The sequence below is a fragment of the Lytechinus pictus genome, unplaced genomic scaffold, assembly GCF_037042905.1.
Source record: "Lytechinus pictus isolate F3 Inbred unplaced genomic scaffold, Lp3.0 scaffold_20, whole genome shotgun sequence".
NCBI classification, from domain to species: Eukaryota; Metazoa; Echinodermata; class Echinoidea; order Temnopleuroida; family Toxopneustidae; genus Lytechinus; species Lytechinus pictus.
In genome coordinates this window covers 14,264,272-14,282,823 of record NW_026974141.1, presented here as the reverse complement: position 1 = coordinate 14,282,823, position 18,552 = coordinate 14,264,272, and the positions used below count along the sequence as shown (strand labels likewise).

The 18,552-nt window shown below is 37.1% G+C and overlaps 2 protein-coding genes across 2 annotated transcripts; one reads left to right on the top strand and one right to left on the bottom strand.

Moving 5' to 3' along the window:
- The first annotated feature begins 2,013 nt into the window (after positions 1–2,013).
- Positions 2,014–7,284, top strand: LOC129271401 (uncharacterized). Its single transcript, XM_054908767.2, has 3 exons — positions 2,014–2,305; positions 3,185–3,410; positions 3,943–7,284. Exons 1-3 carry the CDS (start codon positions 2,116–2,118, stop codon positions 5,117–5,119), a joined length of 1,593 nt encoding a protein of 530 aa, XP_054764742.2. The 5' UTR covers positions 2,014–2,115; the 3' UTR covers positions 5,120–7,284.
- A 625-nt stretch (positions 7,285–7,909) lies between these two features.
- LOC129271400 (uncharacterized) lies at positions 7,910–12,211 on the bottom strand. Its single transcript, XM_054908766.2, has 3 exons — positions 11,601–12,211; positions 10,842–10,970; positions 7,910–10,446 (listed from the first exon to the last, which is right to left on the bottom strand). Exons 1-3 carry the CDS (start codon positions 11,809–11,811, stop codon positions 9,242–9,244), a joined length of 1,545 nt encoding a protein of 514 aa, XP_054764741.2. The 5' UTR covers positions 11,812–12,211; the 3' UTR covers positions 7,910–9,241.
- Between the last annotated feature and the right edge of the window lie 6,341 nt (positions 12,212–18,552).

Here is an 18,552-nt window from a genome sequence, read left to right as displayed (position 1 = left end):
ACTGTCAGTGTAAAAAAATATTCCCAAGTTACTAATGAAAAATAAATTGCAACTGTATGGAAATTAGTAATTTTAGTCACAAAAGTGATATTTTAATCATTTTTAAAGTGTGTGCTCTGTACAGCATTGGCATGCCAGTCCAACCTGTAGATTCCCCACAGGCAGGCACTCTAGGCGACACCCCAATACTTACCCGTGCTAATAAACTGGGACTCCACTCACGCGCGTTTGGGCCTCCCTAGCTTAAAACTAAGCACTAATATCACCTTAAAAACTAAATCTACAAGGTATGTATAATCTATTTACAACTTTAATAATGTTTAATCGGTACTCACCGGTTCTTTTGTTGCATTTTCAGACCATTTCTCACAATTCTTCGTAAATATTTGCGGCAAATTTTGTCGCCATAGACAGCTTAGCATCCATCTTTATTGATAAATGGAGCGCCCTTTACGATAGTTGTTAATGCCGCGGAGAAATCGTTAGGCATTTTGGCCTGTGTTCAAGGCGTTCTTTCTGTTTTATTTTTTATATTGAAGATTGTGCATTTGTTGAATAGCGCCGTCTACGTCAGGTATGAGATCGAGTGTATAAATACACTCTTCCAAAATAATTATGATTCCGACCTGGCGCTGTTTAACTTCAATCTCTTTCACCTATTTAAATTAGCGATGAATGCTAGCATTATAAAATATATATTATTAACGTCTGACGAAAAGAATAACCCACCGATCAGCTGACGAGAACGCGAATCACGTGATCTTCATATCAGCTTCGATCGCGAGTCAGAAGAGAAGAGCAGCTGCCCAGAAAATCAGGAAAAAGCCGTGAAAATGTAAGTTCCCCTTCATTTCTTTCATTTTTTGTTGTTGCTAACGATGCATTTACCGTAAGGGCACTAGTATTCAACCCGTTTGGAGAGTTTCCTCAAATATATAGAAATATAGAATTTACCTGAATTTCAGACCCGTCTTATTTCCAAGAGCTAATGCTGGTTATTCTTTTTCCGTTATTTTTTTCTTCAACCAGTTGACTGTGTGCGCGGGCGATCGAATTATACGGCGACGGATTTTGGTACTAGTATTCAACCCGTCGGCACTAGTATTCAACCTAGCGATGAAAGATGGCCCTGTCTCTCAATCTGCCCTTGTCCCATCCGACTATGGACTAGACCATTTGAGATGAGACCAAACATGGAATTAATCAAAGCCAGAGACTTACATAGATCTAGATCTAATTTAGCAATCTAAACCCTTTTGAGATTTGCTATCAATCCTCACTAGGTTGAATACTAGTACCATTCAGTGCAAAAGGCCATCGCCGCATAATTCGATCCTCCGCGCATACAGTCGACAGATTGACAAAGAAAATATAGACAACAGATTACCCTGGAAATAACAAAGGTGTGAAATTAAGATAAATTCCCTATTTCTAAATATTTTGGGGAATATGTCAAAATCTTTGAATTATGCCGGGTTGAATACTAGTACCCATACGGTACACTATAAAATTATAATTTAAATAAGAGAAAGGAATATAGCTTGTACTTGTGATATAATAATATAAATATCCTGTTCTCAGAGATTTCTAACCAAAAATACTACTGATGTCGCCTATGAGGTCCATACATGTAATGTTGGACCTCATTGGTACTAGGACTGGAGTGCAGGCAGGGTGGTTGCAGTGAACAAGTGATTTGTCCCAAAGAAAAAGAGAAAATAAGCCAAACATTGCCACCCTTATTTTGCCACACATGGAGATATAACTGAGAACAACGTTATATCATAACCTTATTCATTGAATGAGTGACAGACTGAAGCTCTTGGTCTGGTTGCAGACTTGCAGTGCATGAGACGAGTGAACAATGGGAAGATGGACTTTCTGAATCTGATAAATTTGTAATTGTACATCCCCACACACCCATTTCTGTGTTACAAACATTCTCGAGGTCGGACATCCGGGGATTTTCACTCGTGAACGTAACTTCCGGTTAGCAACCGATCGCGAAGGTGCAAACAAAGCCTACCGGAAGACTCGCCGTACACAAGCTGGGTGCGCATACTGTTATTGTTTTAGAAGAAATATAGTTTTTATTTGCCTTTTTATTAATCAAATATGGCATATGATTATTCTGATGGCCTACCTGGTGATTCATTAAGGCGATATAATCAGAAATTAGCAGTGATTGGACTGGATTCATCAAATTGCCCTTACAAGCACCCAGCTGACTCTTGGCGGAACGACCCGTCCGACTGGCCAGACGTTGAGTATCCAGACGTGTACAATTATCTTGTACACACACCAGGTAAATAAATAACAATAAAAAATGTGATGATGATGATGATGGTAATGATGAAGACACACACACAACTGTTTGATATTTAATAATAATAATAAAAGCTGGACGAAAAAAACCCTAGAGTTTAAGTAGGTTGTTGTGTGTCCGGACGATCAATGTTACTTAGAATAGAAAGTCATTTGGAAAAATTTACAAGCGAAAGTTCATCAATTTTTAGTACAAAATGTAAGGAAATATCATGGAGAACAAAATGGAAGATGATTACAACTATTGAATTCATATTTATAGGCCTAGTGTAATCCAAAGACAAAAAAGGAGGCTTCAAAAATATAAAGTGTCCGGACACCCGACCCCCCATCCTACTATTTGCAATGCAAGTTGGAACTGTGTGGGGAATTGGCGGCGGAAGCAACAAATTTAGGGGGGAACCAGGAAGAAAATTGACACCGTCGCCTATGGTGTGGGGTACCTATTATAAGCAATAATTACAAATTGAAACAATATTATTTGTTGAAAGTTTATATAAAAGGGGGGTCGGGCTGACCACATGCATTTTAGTTAAATGACAATTGTATATCTTTCTCTTAATTAAGCCAAAAAGGTGGGGGCTGCAGCCTGCGGTTCCGTGGATCCTGGTTTGCGTGCAAGCATGTTTTACTTTCTGAAAAAACTCGCCATTGAAGCAACATACAATTTTTTTCATTTTTCATATTGTTCTTAAATCTTAAATTTTTGTTTTACTTTATTGCAGGTACTTCAGCCAATCTTTTAACAGATTATGCTGCCAGTTGGAAATCAATTGAGCCTTCACAATTACAGAAGTGTCCTTTTTTATTTCATTTTTTTAATATTAATATTTGTTTGTTTCCTTTTTTTTTTCAACAGGCATTTTCACACAGCAAGCCATGATGAACTATCGCTCTCTGGAGGCACATCGTTTCTTTACATCAGGATGGGTGCAGACCATTTTCCACAAGAAGGTTGGACATCACATGCTCCTTAAAGCAGATGTCAAGCCGTCGTGGAGGGTGACTGAAAGTCCTCACCATCCATGGATTGCAACAACCGTGGATGGAGTCGTTGTTGCAGCACACTGCGACTGTATGGCTGGGTAAGTACTTATTTTGTGGTATGATTACTTTAACTGGGAAGGCTTTGGGAAACATTTGCTGCTAAGCAAAAAAAAATTAAAAGTTTGTCTATACTACACCTCATTTTGCAGTGGTGTAGCGGTTTTGTCACATGCCCCCCCCCCCCCCAAATAATTCTGAAAAACAAAAGAAAACATAAAGGACATAAAAAAAAAAAAGAAATACATGAGGGGTGGTCCCAGTAATCTTGTGCCCCCCCCCCCTTCAGTCCGACCATGCTTCACCACTGTCATTGTGTATCTGATCGTTCTGGCAATATCATGGTCAATCTTGGCACAAGACGAACTCAATTTTGATACATCCACATGTACTTTCAATCCCCTTCTTTACTTTAAAAAAATAATTGAATGTGCTGAAGATAACAAATTCTGCTGTTTTATAAAATGTATCCTTTTAAAGTCTGTACTTTTTTTCTTATTTTTAGTTACAAAAAGATACTACGGTTGTTTCAAGGTCTAATTGTCATTTTCTCTATCTATGCTTATTCAACAGGCTTGGAGAGAGCTGCTCCCACATAGCAGCTCTTCTCTTTAAGATGGAAGCTGCAGTGCGCATGGGGTACACGTCTACAGCCTGTACTGAAGACCTGTGCAAGTGGAATTCATGCTTTGTCGACAACATCCAGCCATGTCCAGTCGCCAGTATTGAGTTTTACAGTGAGGGGGCCAAGGAGAGGCACAGAACACCGCATAAACGCAAGAGAAAGGAGTCTGGTCCAGCAACCCCAGAAGAACAGAGCACACTTTTGGGGATGTTGGCTGGTTGCACAGAGCCGACCAAGGTTATTGGACTGTCTGCTTTCAGCCAGTACGCACCCAACTTCATCCCATCTACCACTGCACCTGAGAACCCATCACTACCACCTACACTCCGTAAACTCTATGATGCCAACAACATTTCACTCAGCGCCCAAGATATGTCTTCACTCTGTGACCGCACCTTTTCTTCACTCTCCATCACTGACGCACAGCTTGAGCTCATCGACCAGTCTACACAAGCACAGTCATCATCACTCATCTGGCATGATCAACGAGCAGGTCGCATCACTGGATCCACCGCACACCAAGCACTCCGCACTTCACTCGTCAACCCGGCACCATCACTCATCAAGAAGATCTGCATTCCACATCCAGAACCCATCAACGCACCGGCACTGATTTGGGGGAGGGAGCACGAGTTGCGTGCCATTCAGACATACACCACTCTTTTTGAAGAGGATCACTTTGATGACATGGTGACTCGGGCTGGATTCATCATCTTCAAGGATCATCCATTTCTTGGGGCCTCACCAGATGGAAAAGTATCCTGCACTTGCTGTGGAAAGGGCATTGTGGAGGTGAAATGTCCGTATCGCCATCGCATGCAGACTGTGCAGGAAGCTTTAGCAGACAAGGATTTCTGCCTAGATGCCGAGCTTACTCTAAAAAAGTCCCATTCGTACTATACCCAAATTCAGCTCCAAATTGCAGCCTGCAATGTAGAGTACTGCGATTTTGTGGTGTGGACACCACGGTCAATTCATGTGGATCGGGTAGCAAAAGATAATGATTTCATCGACGCCATGGTCCAGAGGCTGACAACACTCTGGAAGACAGCCATCCTTCCAGAACTCCTGACTCGACGTTTGGAGAAAGACACTACCCCCCCCCCCACCGGTGCCTTCATCTGAGGACAAGTTATACTGTGTGTGTCGCAGCGCAGACGGCACAGGAGAGATGGTGAGCTGCGACCGATGTGATGAGTGGTTTCATCCAAAGTGTCTGAAACTCGCCAGGCTTCCGAGATCAAAGACATGGTATTGCCCACCTTGCCGAAAAATTAGAAAGTAGCCAAAGAACAACAAAACAGTTTATATTTATGATATGAACATTACTTGCCTTTTTAATATTCATTAAGAGAACATTTCCATCAACTCTGCCAGTATTTTGCAATAAATGTCATAACAGTATTTCATATTTGTATCTTTGTTATGTTACATGAAGATATTTTGATTTTTTTTTTAAAACACGATAACATTGTCTTTATTTTTGTTCATATTTATGTGCCTAAGACTTTGTTTTTTATTGTGATTCAGTCTTTCTTTTGCCTCTTGTATTTGACTAGATTATAAAATGAACAACAAAATAGTATGTTATATTTATGACAAGAACATTACTTACCTTTTTAATATTCATTAAGAGAACATTTCCATCAACTCTGTCAGTATTTTGCAATAAATGTCATAACAGTATTTCATATTTGTATCTTTGTTATGTTACATGAAGATATTTTGATTTTTTTTGAAAACGATAACATTGTCTTTATTTTTGTTCATATTTATGTGCCTAGACTTTGTTTTTGATAGTGATTCAGTCTTTCTTTTGCCTCTTGTATTTGACTAGATTATAAAATGAACAACAAAATAGTATGTTATATTTATGACAAGAACATTACTTACCTTTTTAATATTCATTAAGAGAACATTTCCATCAACTCTGCCAGTATTTTGCAATAAATGTCATAACAGTATTTCATATTTGTATCTTTGTTATGTTACATGAAGATATTTTGATTTTTTTTGAAAACGATAACATTGTCTTTATTTTTGTTCATATTTATGTGCCTAGACTTTGTTTTTGATAGTGATTCAGTCTTTCTTTTGCCTCTTGTATTTGACTAGATTATAAAATGAACAACAAAATAGTATGTTATATTTATGACAAGAACATTACTTACCTTTTTAATATTCATTAAGAGAACATTTCCATCAACTCTGCCAGTATTTTGCAATAAATGTCATAACAGTATTTCATATTTGTATCTTTGTTATGTTACATGAAGATATTTTGATTTTTTTTGAAAACGATAACATTGTCTTTATTTTTGTTCATATTTATGTGCCTAGACTTTGTTTTTGATAGTGATTCAGTCTTTCTTTTGCCTCTTGTATTTGACTAGATTATAAAATGAACAACAAAATAGTATGTTATATTTATGACAAGAACATTACTTACCTTTTTAATATTCATTAAGAGAACATTTCCATCAACTCTGCCAGTATTTTGCAATAAATGTCATAACAGTATTTCATATTTGTATCTTTGTTATGTTACATGAAGATATTTTGATTTTTTTTGAAAACGATAACATTGTCTTTATTTTTGTTCATATTTATGTGCCTAGACTTTGTTTTTGATAGTGATTCAGTCTTTCTTTTGCCTCTTGTATTTGACTAGATTATAAAATGAACAACAAAATAGTATGTTATATTTATGACAAGAACATTACTTACCTTTTTAATATTCATTAAGAGAACATTTCCATCAACTCTGCCAGTATTTTGCAATAAATGTCATAACAGTATTTCATATTTGTATCTTTGTTATGTTACATGAAGATATTTTGATTTTTTTTGAAAACGATAACATTGTCTTTATTTTTGTTCATATTTATGTGCCTAGACTTTGTTTTTGATAGTGATTCAGTCTTTCTTTTGCCTCTTGTATTTGACTAGATTATAAAATGAACAACAAAATAGTATGTTATATTTATGACAAGAACATTACTTACCTTTTTAATATTCATTAAGAGAACATTTCCATCAACTCTGCCAGTATTTTGCAATAAATGTCATAACAGTATTTCATATTTGTATCTTTGTTATGTTACATGAAGATATTTTGCTTTTTTTCAACACGATAACATTGTCCAATTCTTAAGATGTACACAATAATTTTAACCTGTCTTTATTTTGCAGTTCTTTATGTGCCTATATTTTGCCTTCAGTTGTGCTTAAAAGTCTTTCTTTACCATGTGTAATTGACTGATATAATAACAAATGTTACTTGTTAAACCAAAAAGAAGATAATTGTGAATTGTACTTCATTTACATTAATTGTTGGAGGTATGAGTGTGTGGTGTTTAGAGAGAAGTTGGGGAGTGAGGTGTGATTGCAGGTCTTTTTTTTATCTTTTTTAAAAAATTCCATGGTTAGTTATGTTATATTTATAGCATATTTTCGTATCATATCATAAGGTTTATTTCCAATTTGTCTAATGCCAATTCGTCAAATTGCCAACTCGTCTCCTATCATTTGGTCTGTCATTTGGTCTACCATCAATTTGTCCACTCACCACATGGACTACTTTCATTTAGTCTAATACCCTTCCGTCTAATAACCAATTGGTCCGATAGCCATTTAGTCCATATACCAGTTGGTCTAATTGAATTAAAGTGTTAAGCAATATGAATGACAAAATGGATAGTAAACCAACTGGTTATTAGACAAAATGGCAGTAGACGAACTGGTGATTAGACGAAGTGTTGATTGGACCAAATGGTTGTTAGATGAAATGTTGATGGATGGAATGGCATTAGACTAAATGAAGGTAGACCATGTGGTGAGTGGACGAATTGGCAATTTACCCATCATAACATCTACTTATTTCAAGTCAAAATCATATTCATAAGCTGAACACAATTCAAATAGTATTTGTTGCAATAGCAACTTTTATTGTCGGTAAGTAACAGGGTTGGCACGTTCAAAACACCTGTCTAATTGAAAATAATGTTTTAAAAAAACATTGACTTGTGTTGAAAATTTGCTTCGATGGGAATTTGAATGAGTGTGTTTAGATTTTTTTTAACTAGTTAATTTCTTTTCTTCTTTTAACAATCTCAACTCAATATCTATTACCCATTTCTTTCTCTTTCTTTTTTCCTTTATTCTCACCCTCTGTCTCTATTTCTCATATATTTCTATTCTCCCTATTACCACTTCTTAGAAGACTGATTGAAATTAAAGCAGTATACGTCAGTTTTTAATTCTATTATTCTTTAATTCCTTTTTATCACTTCCATTGATTTGACAGGAAAAATATATCATTTGCTCAGCAGTTCATAATTTATTTTTAAAATTTACTCATGAAAATTTGTGAAACATTTTACATTTAAGGAATAAGTAAAAGAAATAGTTCAAGCCATGTGCTTGTTGTGGTGTAACATGTGACATGGTTAATGTTCACATGCATCATGAGAGAACAGCAACATGATAGGAGTAAAAAGAATTTAGTAGATTTAATTTTGCTGAAAATGTAAATCTCACTAAGTCACATATTTCATGAGTATATTTTGTGGTCGAATTTTTAGCATTGTATAGGGTGTAGACCTATAAAAATCCGTCAAGACTGGAAAAGTAGCTATAAGGATAGGTTCACATTTTTAAATTATTAAATTTTCCATGATTTATGAGTAATAATTTTTTGGAAATGTTATTTCTATTAGAAATTAAGTGAAAATCAAGTAGTGATCCATTGACAACTAAAAAACTGTGTATAGCTTATAAACCAATTAGAGGAAATTCCATCATTTGTTAAAATAAGTTTTAATCCATTTTAACACAATAAAAATCATTTTTTTTAAATAAAAAATGTACTTTATTACAATCCTGGTAACATTACAAAAAAAGGACATGGAAAAAACCTGAGACCTTGTGACAAATATGTCTCGAAATATCTCTCAAAACAGGAGTGATCTGAAATAAATATGAATCATTAAACCATTGACAGCCGAGTTGATTAAGCTTAAAAAAGATTTATAGGCTTTTTTGGAAGGTATACTTTGGCTACGATAAAGGGACTGCGCTACAGAGTTATCTGAAATGTACGGCTGGAAATCATGGGAACAAAATGCACTTTGTAATTTGCGTGACAAAGTGAACACATGTCAGCAGAAGTGGAAACAAAGATTTCTTCTTTTCAATTTCATATTGAAAGCAACATTTTCAAAGAGCGTTGCAAGAAACTGACCACAATTACTCTCTGTATACAATGCCTTCACCTAGGTTGATGAGGGCAGCACAAACTCGGACTATCTTATCGATGCTTGCAAGAGGCTTCTTATCCGCCTCATCAGTGATTTTTTGCAAGCTTTGAATGGAAATGGGGCCTTGAAGTATTTTGTACCTATTTTTGAGAAGCCCGATAACACGCTCAATGTGAATTCGAACAGAGGAAATCTTTCTTGATGTTTCCACCTCTTCTGCCGACAGTTGTCTCTTACCCTTTGTAAATGAAGGTAAAAGCAAATTAACACCACATGCTGCGGCAAATTCATCCTGGAGGGTGAACCCCCGATCAGCAAGAATTTGGTCACCAGGCATATGAAATTCATAAGTCATAAAATTGGATTCTCGAACAACTTGAACATCAGAAGCCCGGCCACCATACACTTTTGATACATAATTTATGTGTCCCAGAGGGCTACATGAAATAAATACTTTTACAGTGCAGTGATGTTTATAGTTACTCCAACACTGAGCCCTGGCCTTCAACCTCCTCGGTGCATCAATGAAGATCTCAAAACAATCAACTATTGAAGTCAGTCTAGGAAATTTATTCTTAAACACTGGAGGTATTGTTTGAAATATATAATTGCGATCCTGGAACTTAACAAGAAATCCCAGCTTGGCATGCATGAGGTCAAGCCATTTCCAAAAGTAGTCAATTGCAGTAGTCTTTTTCATGCCCTTCACGGTTGCAATAAACTCGAAAGTTAAACCTTGGCGCAATTGAACAAGTACCACGAAAAACTGTTCCTGGAGAGGCAAACTATCCTTGTTGATGGCATGTGCAGTAATAAATGTCTTCAGAAAAAGAAAGACCTGCATAAATACACACCATGACAGACCTGTCATGTTCTTACATTTCTTGTCATCATTCTCCACCGACTTTGATGACAAATTTGAAGCTAGCAGAGAGTCCTCCAGTCCTTGCACCTTTATCCTTGCCTCGTCACGTTCACGACGTAATGCTTCCATCTCCAGAATCGAAGATTCTCGTTCAGTTGGCTGAAGCGGTGCTTGAAAGCCGGGAGGAGCTGGACCGGCTTCTTCTTCGTCATCAACGGGCACTGCTTCCTCTTCTTCTTCAATGGGCACCGCGATGTCGTCATCAGGGGGATCATCCAGTACATCCTTGACTTCATCTGGTTTCCGAGGTCTATGATGAGCTTTTTCGCCTAAGAATGGAAAAAAAAGATGTATTCAATCTTTATATCTATTCTTTATTTTTAATATATTGGAGGAAAAAATGATTGCCTGATTGACTTTTTAAATCACAATTTATTGGGTGCATCATTGTTGTGAAATGAAAGGAGGCTTGTATACATACCATAAACTGTACACATTGAACTACATGTAGGTAAGTATAACAAAAAATAAGACAATATTCAGGGACAGAGTAAAAGTAGCAGTTAGGCCGTATACTCAAGAAAATACTACTCAACCAAATATTCTTATTGAATATTTTTCTAATCTTTAAGTTGATTTTGAAGAATTAAACAAATATATTGATGCCCTTATATTTCATAACAGTCTTTCTGGCTGTATCCAGTATAGTGTAAAAAAATCTCACCTCGTTTCCTTTTTCTTTCTGCACGTTCATAGCGATCTAGCTTCCTCTTGGCAGGTGAACCACTCGATGGCCATTGTGGAAATACTGATGGGACGTAGTCTGGGTGGTCTTTGGAGTTGTGTTTAGCTCCTGAAAATATACAATAAAGATAAACAAGTAAATACTACAGTAATTTACAATTATAATTTAGCCCTTACCGCCACAGCTCTGGCAGCCTCTGCACACTTGAAATTGAATCTTCGTGCACGCACCCCGGGCACACACTGACACACAACCAAACAAACAAAACACACACAAAAGCATAGATCTTTATTGTAATATATTTTGGCATCCTGAGCAATCGGGAGGGAAGTGGTGAAAATGTGACGTAAATTGCGGATTAGGAAATCCCACGAACCCCCAATCAAACTTTCTAGACAAAAGAACATCAGAAACTACAGTACAGAAAGTGAAAAATCTGAGTGGAGCCGTGGGAGTAAAGTGTTATTTACCCAATATTTACTACTTAATATTATTTTATTATTATTATTTAATATCAATATTAGATCTAGATCTCATTTTAGGCCTAACAAAAAAAAGTTAGTACTAGTTCACTATTAATACTAGAAGTTATAATATTAATATTAATATTTTATTAAGAAGTTCAAGAACTTTCCCTGAAATTTTAAGAAAAACAATCTGAAGGAAGATTTATTCAATTGTTCTCTCATTTCTAAACTTGAAGGGCAAATCATATGAAAAGTTTAATTAAATAAGTACCTGAGATGAAGTGAGAGGAACAAATGTAATTGTAGTCAGACTTTGGTTCCCACAACCGCCCAGGGGCCTCCTCCTGCGCCCGGCTAATCGCGGTCAACCAGGCTTGGCGTCTCGCTGGCTCTGTGACTCGGTTGGGCAGCAAGTAAAAGGATAAAGCTGGCCATCTTGCCTTGTTCTTGGAACATCCGTACACACAACATATTTTCACCATTGTCCATCAATTGAAATCAAAATGAAGTACAAAATGCGATGAAAATATAATGGAGAAACAGTTAAAATCAACGAGTTCAAAAAAACGTCAGGGAAACTGCACAGCCAACACGTGCGCTCTCACTCTTTGTTTGCACCTTTGCGATAATGTTGTTAGGAAAATCACGTGACTGTGACGTCATGCCGACCTCGAGAATAAAGCACCAAATCAAATAAGGCTAAATAAATGTCATAATATTAGTTATTGAGATGAAATTTCAGTTTGAAATATATAAAATTTCATTTCTAAATTCCATATCTTTTTTAATGTAAAATCCTATCTTGGAGTGTTAAAAAAAAGGCAATAATCTTACCTGGTATTTGAGTGCAGTGCAGTTCGGTCAGTTGCTTTCTTGTAATGTGAAGTAATGGTATCTTGGAGGGAAAAAATATCAAATGAAAAGATATTCAGAAAGCGGGAATGAATGACAAAAGAAGTTTATGTCGGACCTTAATGAAAAAGGACATTGAAAGTCGATCATGGATGACATTCGTTTAGATCTGAATGACTTTGATATGATTGTGGTGGTGATGTTGGTGCCGATGATAATGTTGATGATGGTGATGCTGCTGCTGCTGAAGATGATGACGATGATGATAATGATGATATGATGATGATGATGATGATGATGACGATGACGACGACGACGACGAAGCACCCAAGGGTTCATTACATGCCGCCGCGCACAGAAAAATCAAGCCATAGAAGTCGTGTGTTGTGGACACCAGAAGTGAGATCCCAGCACGCGCGACTCACTAGTTAGATCGAATTCCACTGCCAAACGCGGTTCATGGTGCGAGGTAATTAGATACTAATTAACCTCGCAATATGTGTGAGTGACGACGACGACGATGACGATGATGATGATGATGATGATGATGACGATGACGACGACGACGACGATGATGATGATGATGATGGTGGTGGTGCATGGTGGTGGTGCACTGGTGGTGTTGTTGTTGCTGGTGGTGGTGGTGATGACGATATAAGGTGATGATGATGATGACGACGACGACGACGACGATGATGATGATGATGATGATGATGATGGTGTTGGTGGTGGTGGTGTTGGTGCGCTGGTGGTGGTGGTGAGGTGGTGATGACGATATGGTGATGATGATGATGATGATGACGATGATGACGATGCATGCTGGGTGAAGTGCATGCATGGACCACCTTCCTGAGTTTATCACAAAACAAAAATGGCAAAACGGTAGCTAGGTGTCGGTGGCTGTGGTTGTTGGCTGCTGATATTGTTTTGTTGTTGTTGTTGGTAGTAGTCACGGGCGTAAATCCCGCGGGGGATACACCCCCCCCCCCCCCCTCCCCCACTTTAATTCAAAGAGGGGGTGGCATGTACAATGTTCCCCCATACCAACTTTTCAAGATAAAAAGAATAGGTGTTTTGATCATCAAATAATTAATATTACTGTGAATGTATGGATTCATCTTAAAATGCAGTCAAATTACTTAAATTGGCCTAATTGTGCATTCTAAAAATGCAAAATTTCTCTCGCGGTCGCTCCGCTCCCGCGCTCAACCTTTTCTTGCAAGAATTCGGCCGTAATCCTAGCTTATGTTTAGCTTTTTGCAAAGGTTATATCCACGGCATCATGGGAGTTAAGTTTTCAAGTCCATTTATGAATATTGTGATTCCAACGACTTTCAAATATGATTATAACTTTTATCATAAACGAATTAAAACATCCTTTAAATACACTTTCGTGAATATGGGAGGGGGTCATTCTGGTATCTTGTGGAAGCGGGCCTGGGATTTTTTACGAAAAATATTTGGCCTACCCACTAGCGTACCTACGGGGGGGGGCAGAGGGGGCACTCTGCCCCCCCCCCCCCCTGACGAGCCACAACCCATACAAAAGACATATACCTGCCCCCCCCTGACGAGCTTAAAATACCTTTTTTGCCCCCCCTGAAGAGCCGAAGAGCCTGAAGACCCTTTTTTTTTTTTTTTTTTTTTTTTTTTTTTTTTTTTTTTTTTTGCTTGTCAAATTATTTTCTGGTACGAGAACCAAAATTTTTTTTTTGAAGACCTTTTTTTTTTTTTTTTTTTTTTTGCTTGTCAAATTTTTTGGCGGCCGATTTTGCCCCCCTGTGGAAAATCCTAGGTACGCCACTGGGCCTACCGTATTCTTTAAAAGTATACGATGAGTTTCTGATGACATTGATCAAATCAATGTCGTTAAAGAAATATTCATCTTTACCGTTTTATCCATTTATAGGGGATTTGAAATCACAGTAATTTACACAACAATCATGAAATAAATATTTCATAACTGAATTTTGCTTAAATTTGGAATGTTGTCATCTTCCAACCGGCCAACCCCCCCCCCCCCCCTATTGGCGGAGCAAAAAATGAAAAAAGGGGGAAGGAAAGAAAAAAATAAAAAAAGGGGAAAGAAAGGAGGAAAAACTAAGAGGAGGGAGACGAGTGAATAAGATAAGGTCAGGATAAGTCTTGGAATATGATTTTTTTAATACTTCATGTCACTATATTAAAATTTCGCTCGCGCTTCGCGCTCGCATTGCCTGTTCGATGAGATACACATCTTGCTCAATAGGCTGATATGTAGCTTAAAATATCAAGTTTTGAAGTCAATATACAAAGCATATTTCTGCTCGGACATCGAGCTTTCATTATTTTGTTAGATTTACAAATTAATTGTTTTATAAATAAGTGCTCTGTAAAATGTCCGTTTTATCTTGTAAATATCATATGCAGCTTTTTGCGCTGTGCGCTCGCATTATTTGATTTGCCAAGTAGGCCTACATATTGTCTTTGTTTATTCCATAAGATTCTTTATATATTAATTCTATAACAACTATTGTGATAGTTTATCAAAAATTTCGTCTCGCGATTTGCGCTCGCATTACTTTTTACAAATATATCAACTCATGAATCCTATTCATGATTACAAAAGTGCTCTAAATATCCAGTTTTCAGGCCTCAATGTCAACAAATTTATTCATTCTTTAGGCTTATACATTAATAAATATTATAATAAAATTTTCAGGAATTCCTAATTACTAAATTGTCCATTTTTCAGAAAGGAATATCGACAAGTTTCATATCGCACTTAGGAAGCGGAATAGGAAGATAATCATCATTTTAATATGATTACAAAATGTTAAGTGCTATCCACATCCACTTCACAATTCCCCTACACAGTGCTTAAGATAGTGCTTAAATTCACCCTTTTCATACCGGATCAAATATTTTCCGCTCGCGCTTCGCGCTCGCATTATTGATTTTCATGATAAATATGAAATGTATTCAGAATGCCCAGATTCTGTCTAACTCTTAAACACGCGCACACATGTTTATTGAAATACGCAGCTTGATCTTAATTCGAACGTGATAAAACTATCCAGTTTCAGATTAGAACATAAACAATTTTCTACTCGCGCTTTGCACTCGCATCATTAATGTAGGAAGATACCAAATTACCCATCCTTTTTTATGATTTACAAAACATGAATAGGGTGTCCCATTTTTAGGTCTGAAATCTCTCTTTTTTCCACTCGCGATTCGCGCTCACATCAAATGTTTGGTTATTTACCTATACCGTTAATGATTACAAAAAGTGCTTAGAATGTCAATTTTTTAGGTCGGAATGTCAAACATTTTCAGCTCGCGCTTTGCGCTCGCATTAGTTAATAGTTAAAGTATGCATCGTGACCGTCTAAATGGCTAACTGCAAAACGTCCTTAACAGGTCCCTTTTCGATAAAGCCAGAACTCAAATTAAAAATTTCTGCTCGCGTTTCGCGCTCGCAGTTATTATCTAGTTAAATACGCATCTTGTTCAGGTTTACAAACATTGCCCAGAATGTTCAATTTTCAGGACAAAATACATAAAACTCCCAAAATGTTTAGCTCCCGCTTCGTGCTCGCACTATCTAAATAGGGCTTATGATATTTTTACACTTTTATGTTGTTTTATCAGAATAAAACTAAGAAATGACTGTTAGGACATGGGAGTTTTGCCTCCCCCAAAAAAAAAATTTTCACCACCAAAAAAAAAGAGAAAAGGGATAAGAAAGAAATATAGGCCTATTTTTTTCCAAGTGTTATTTTAAAATCTATCACAAACTTTGATTTTTGTAATAAAAATGTCAACATTTTTGCTCGCTCGCTCGCAACTTCTTATTATTTTTGCGCAATACGCCGTTTCGAGCCCCCTTAAAATTTTTGGCTCATTACGCCACTGGGACAACCCCTTCAAAGAAACAAACAAAATTCATATATGAGTGGCCGACCGGGGAAAATATGGGTAAAAAATTTTTGGGCCCCCCTATTGGCGGAAGCTGGATCCGCCCCTGATATACCCTTATCATCCTCTGTATTTAATGCATATTATTTTAAACGACTGAAGGCTCGCTTACTACGCTCACCGCCGCAATTTCTCCCATAATTACACTCCCTTGAAAGACGGTTTGATAATAATTATGTTTCTTTCAATTATGGAAAATTTGCTCGCTTGCATTTGAATATTAACTTTTATCCAGTAGTTTACGTCACAACAAATCCATTACAATATAACCATCATTGTGATAGTCCTTCAAGTGAAAGATGGTAGTATTATGCACACAGTTATATACAAGAGGTATTGGGGCAACATTCTTTTTTCCACCGACTGAAAAATTTGCTCGCTCGCTCTGTTCATTCGCCACATTATCCAATAATAACACCTCATGAAAAACGATTTTGGTCATCATGTCTTCAAACTACTGAAAATTTGCTCTCTCGTTTCGCTCGCTCGCATGTAGATATTAACTGTAGTTCAGTAGTTTATAACACAACAAATTCATTATTATAGCCATTGAAAAAAATCCTTAGAGGCCATTAACTGAAAGAGAAAAGGATTATGTACACGGTTGTATACCCCCGTATAATAGCCTTAGGTGCGGGGGTGTCCCCCAAATTTTTAATTTTCAGGTCAATATATTGCTTTCACCCCCCCCCCTTCCACTGCTCGGACCGGATTTACGCCAGTGGTAGTAGCGGTGATGCATGCATCGTGGGTGGTAGTGGTGGTGGTGGCGATGGTGATGGCCGTGGTGGTTGTTGTGGTGGTGGTGGGTGACCATGATGATGATGATGAATTGTGGAAATCCAAGCTGCTGATGCGATCTGTAAATTCCCATCATATGATTAATGGAAATTAAGATTTTGTTGAGCATGCCTGACATATAGCAACCCCGAATATGTGAACAGGCGATCATTTCAAATGCTCATTCTATTTTGTAATGATTGACATATGATGCTGTTCTCCTGTGGTTTAAAGAGTCTACAGAACGTACCAAATGTCCTATTTTTTTTTAAAGGGTAATAAATGCAAATTTTACAGTGCAAATAATTATTTAAAAAAATGTTAGTGTAGCCCAAACTTTCCACTGACACCGTGCATGGATATAGAAAAAGCGTGTATTTAATTGAAACTGATCAGTCTACGATTTCACGAATAGCAACCTTTTCGATCTTGCAGTCATTAAAATGATCATTCAAAATTCAGTCGGCCTATAACAACCAAACCACTCAGCAACGGTGAAAGTGAAAAGGACTAAGGGGCAGCACCGGGAAATTTTGGTGAAGAGGTGGGGGTTAAAAATAAGATGACCTAACTATACTTTTTTTTGCTATCAATCGCTTCTTTGTTTCCAATATACAGATTGCGTTCGCCCCTTCCTCCACCTCGAAAGATAAACATGTTTGCAATCTATATTTCATATGGCTCCTAATGATCATGATAATGATTGTAAACGTTAATGAGGATAGTTTTTTTTTACACCATTCGCTCTCATGTGCATACCATCCTTACTGAAAGTAAATAGCAAAATGAGTACCTGACATCTGCTTGCCGTAATCATGGTTCTGGTATGTTTCCCGTTAAGTTAATTCAAGAGGCAAAACTATGAAACACCCCCCCCCCCTTAAAAAAAGAGGGGTTCTGTTCCGACTAAAATGTTTCTCATTGTTAGTTTTATCATGACTTAATTGTTGTAGATTGCTCGTTCATTCTTTGGAACCAATTGTCCCATCACGTTCTATTATAGGGCATGATGGCTACATGTTTGGAATTTCCATACATTCCGTTTCGCTATGCCCTGTTGCTATTGCACAAAGCCTCTGGCAAGCTGTTAGAGCGTAAAGTATTATCAAGAAAATTTATTTGAACTCTGAATCTGATTTAACAAGCCTTCAGATCGGATTAAGCATTGGGGCGATCACCCGCTTCCAGCTATTTCAAGAGAAAATATTCCTGGAATTTGAAAGGTCATTTTGAAGAAAGGTATGTTCAATTCAACTGTGATCAAAACAATGTAATTTGCACAAGAATACATTTCATTGAACCATTTCTTGGGGGTGAACCATAGTTTTACCAAAGGGTAATATTTTGGGCTTGGGGAATGGAGGGGGGAAAATGCTCAGGAAATAAATGTGCTAATAGTTTTTAAATAGATGTAATGCAAAAAAGACTTCTTTTTTTTTTCTTTCATAGTTAGATTACAGAAAAAAAATAATGTTAAGTAAGTTCCATTTCGTCAGAGTAAGGAATCTGGGCCGAGATGGGATGATTAGAGGACATCATAATGAACAGTTTCATTGAACGACCCCTTTTCTCAATAATAAAGAGGTCTTATTTTGCATATCACGTGAACATGATGCGATGATGCATGCAAA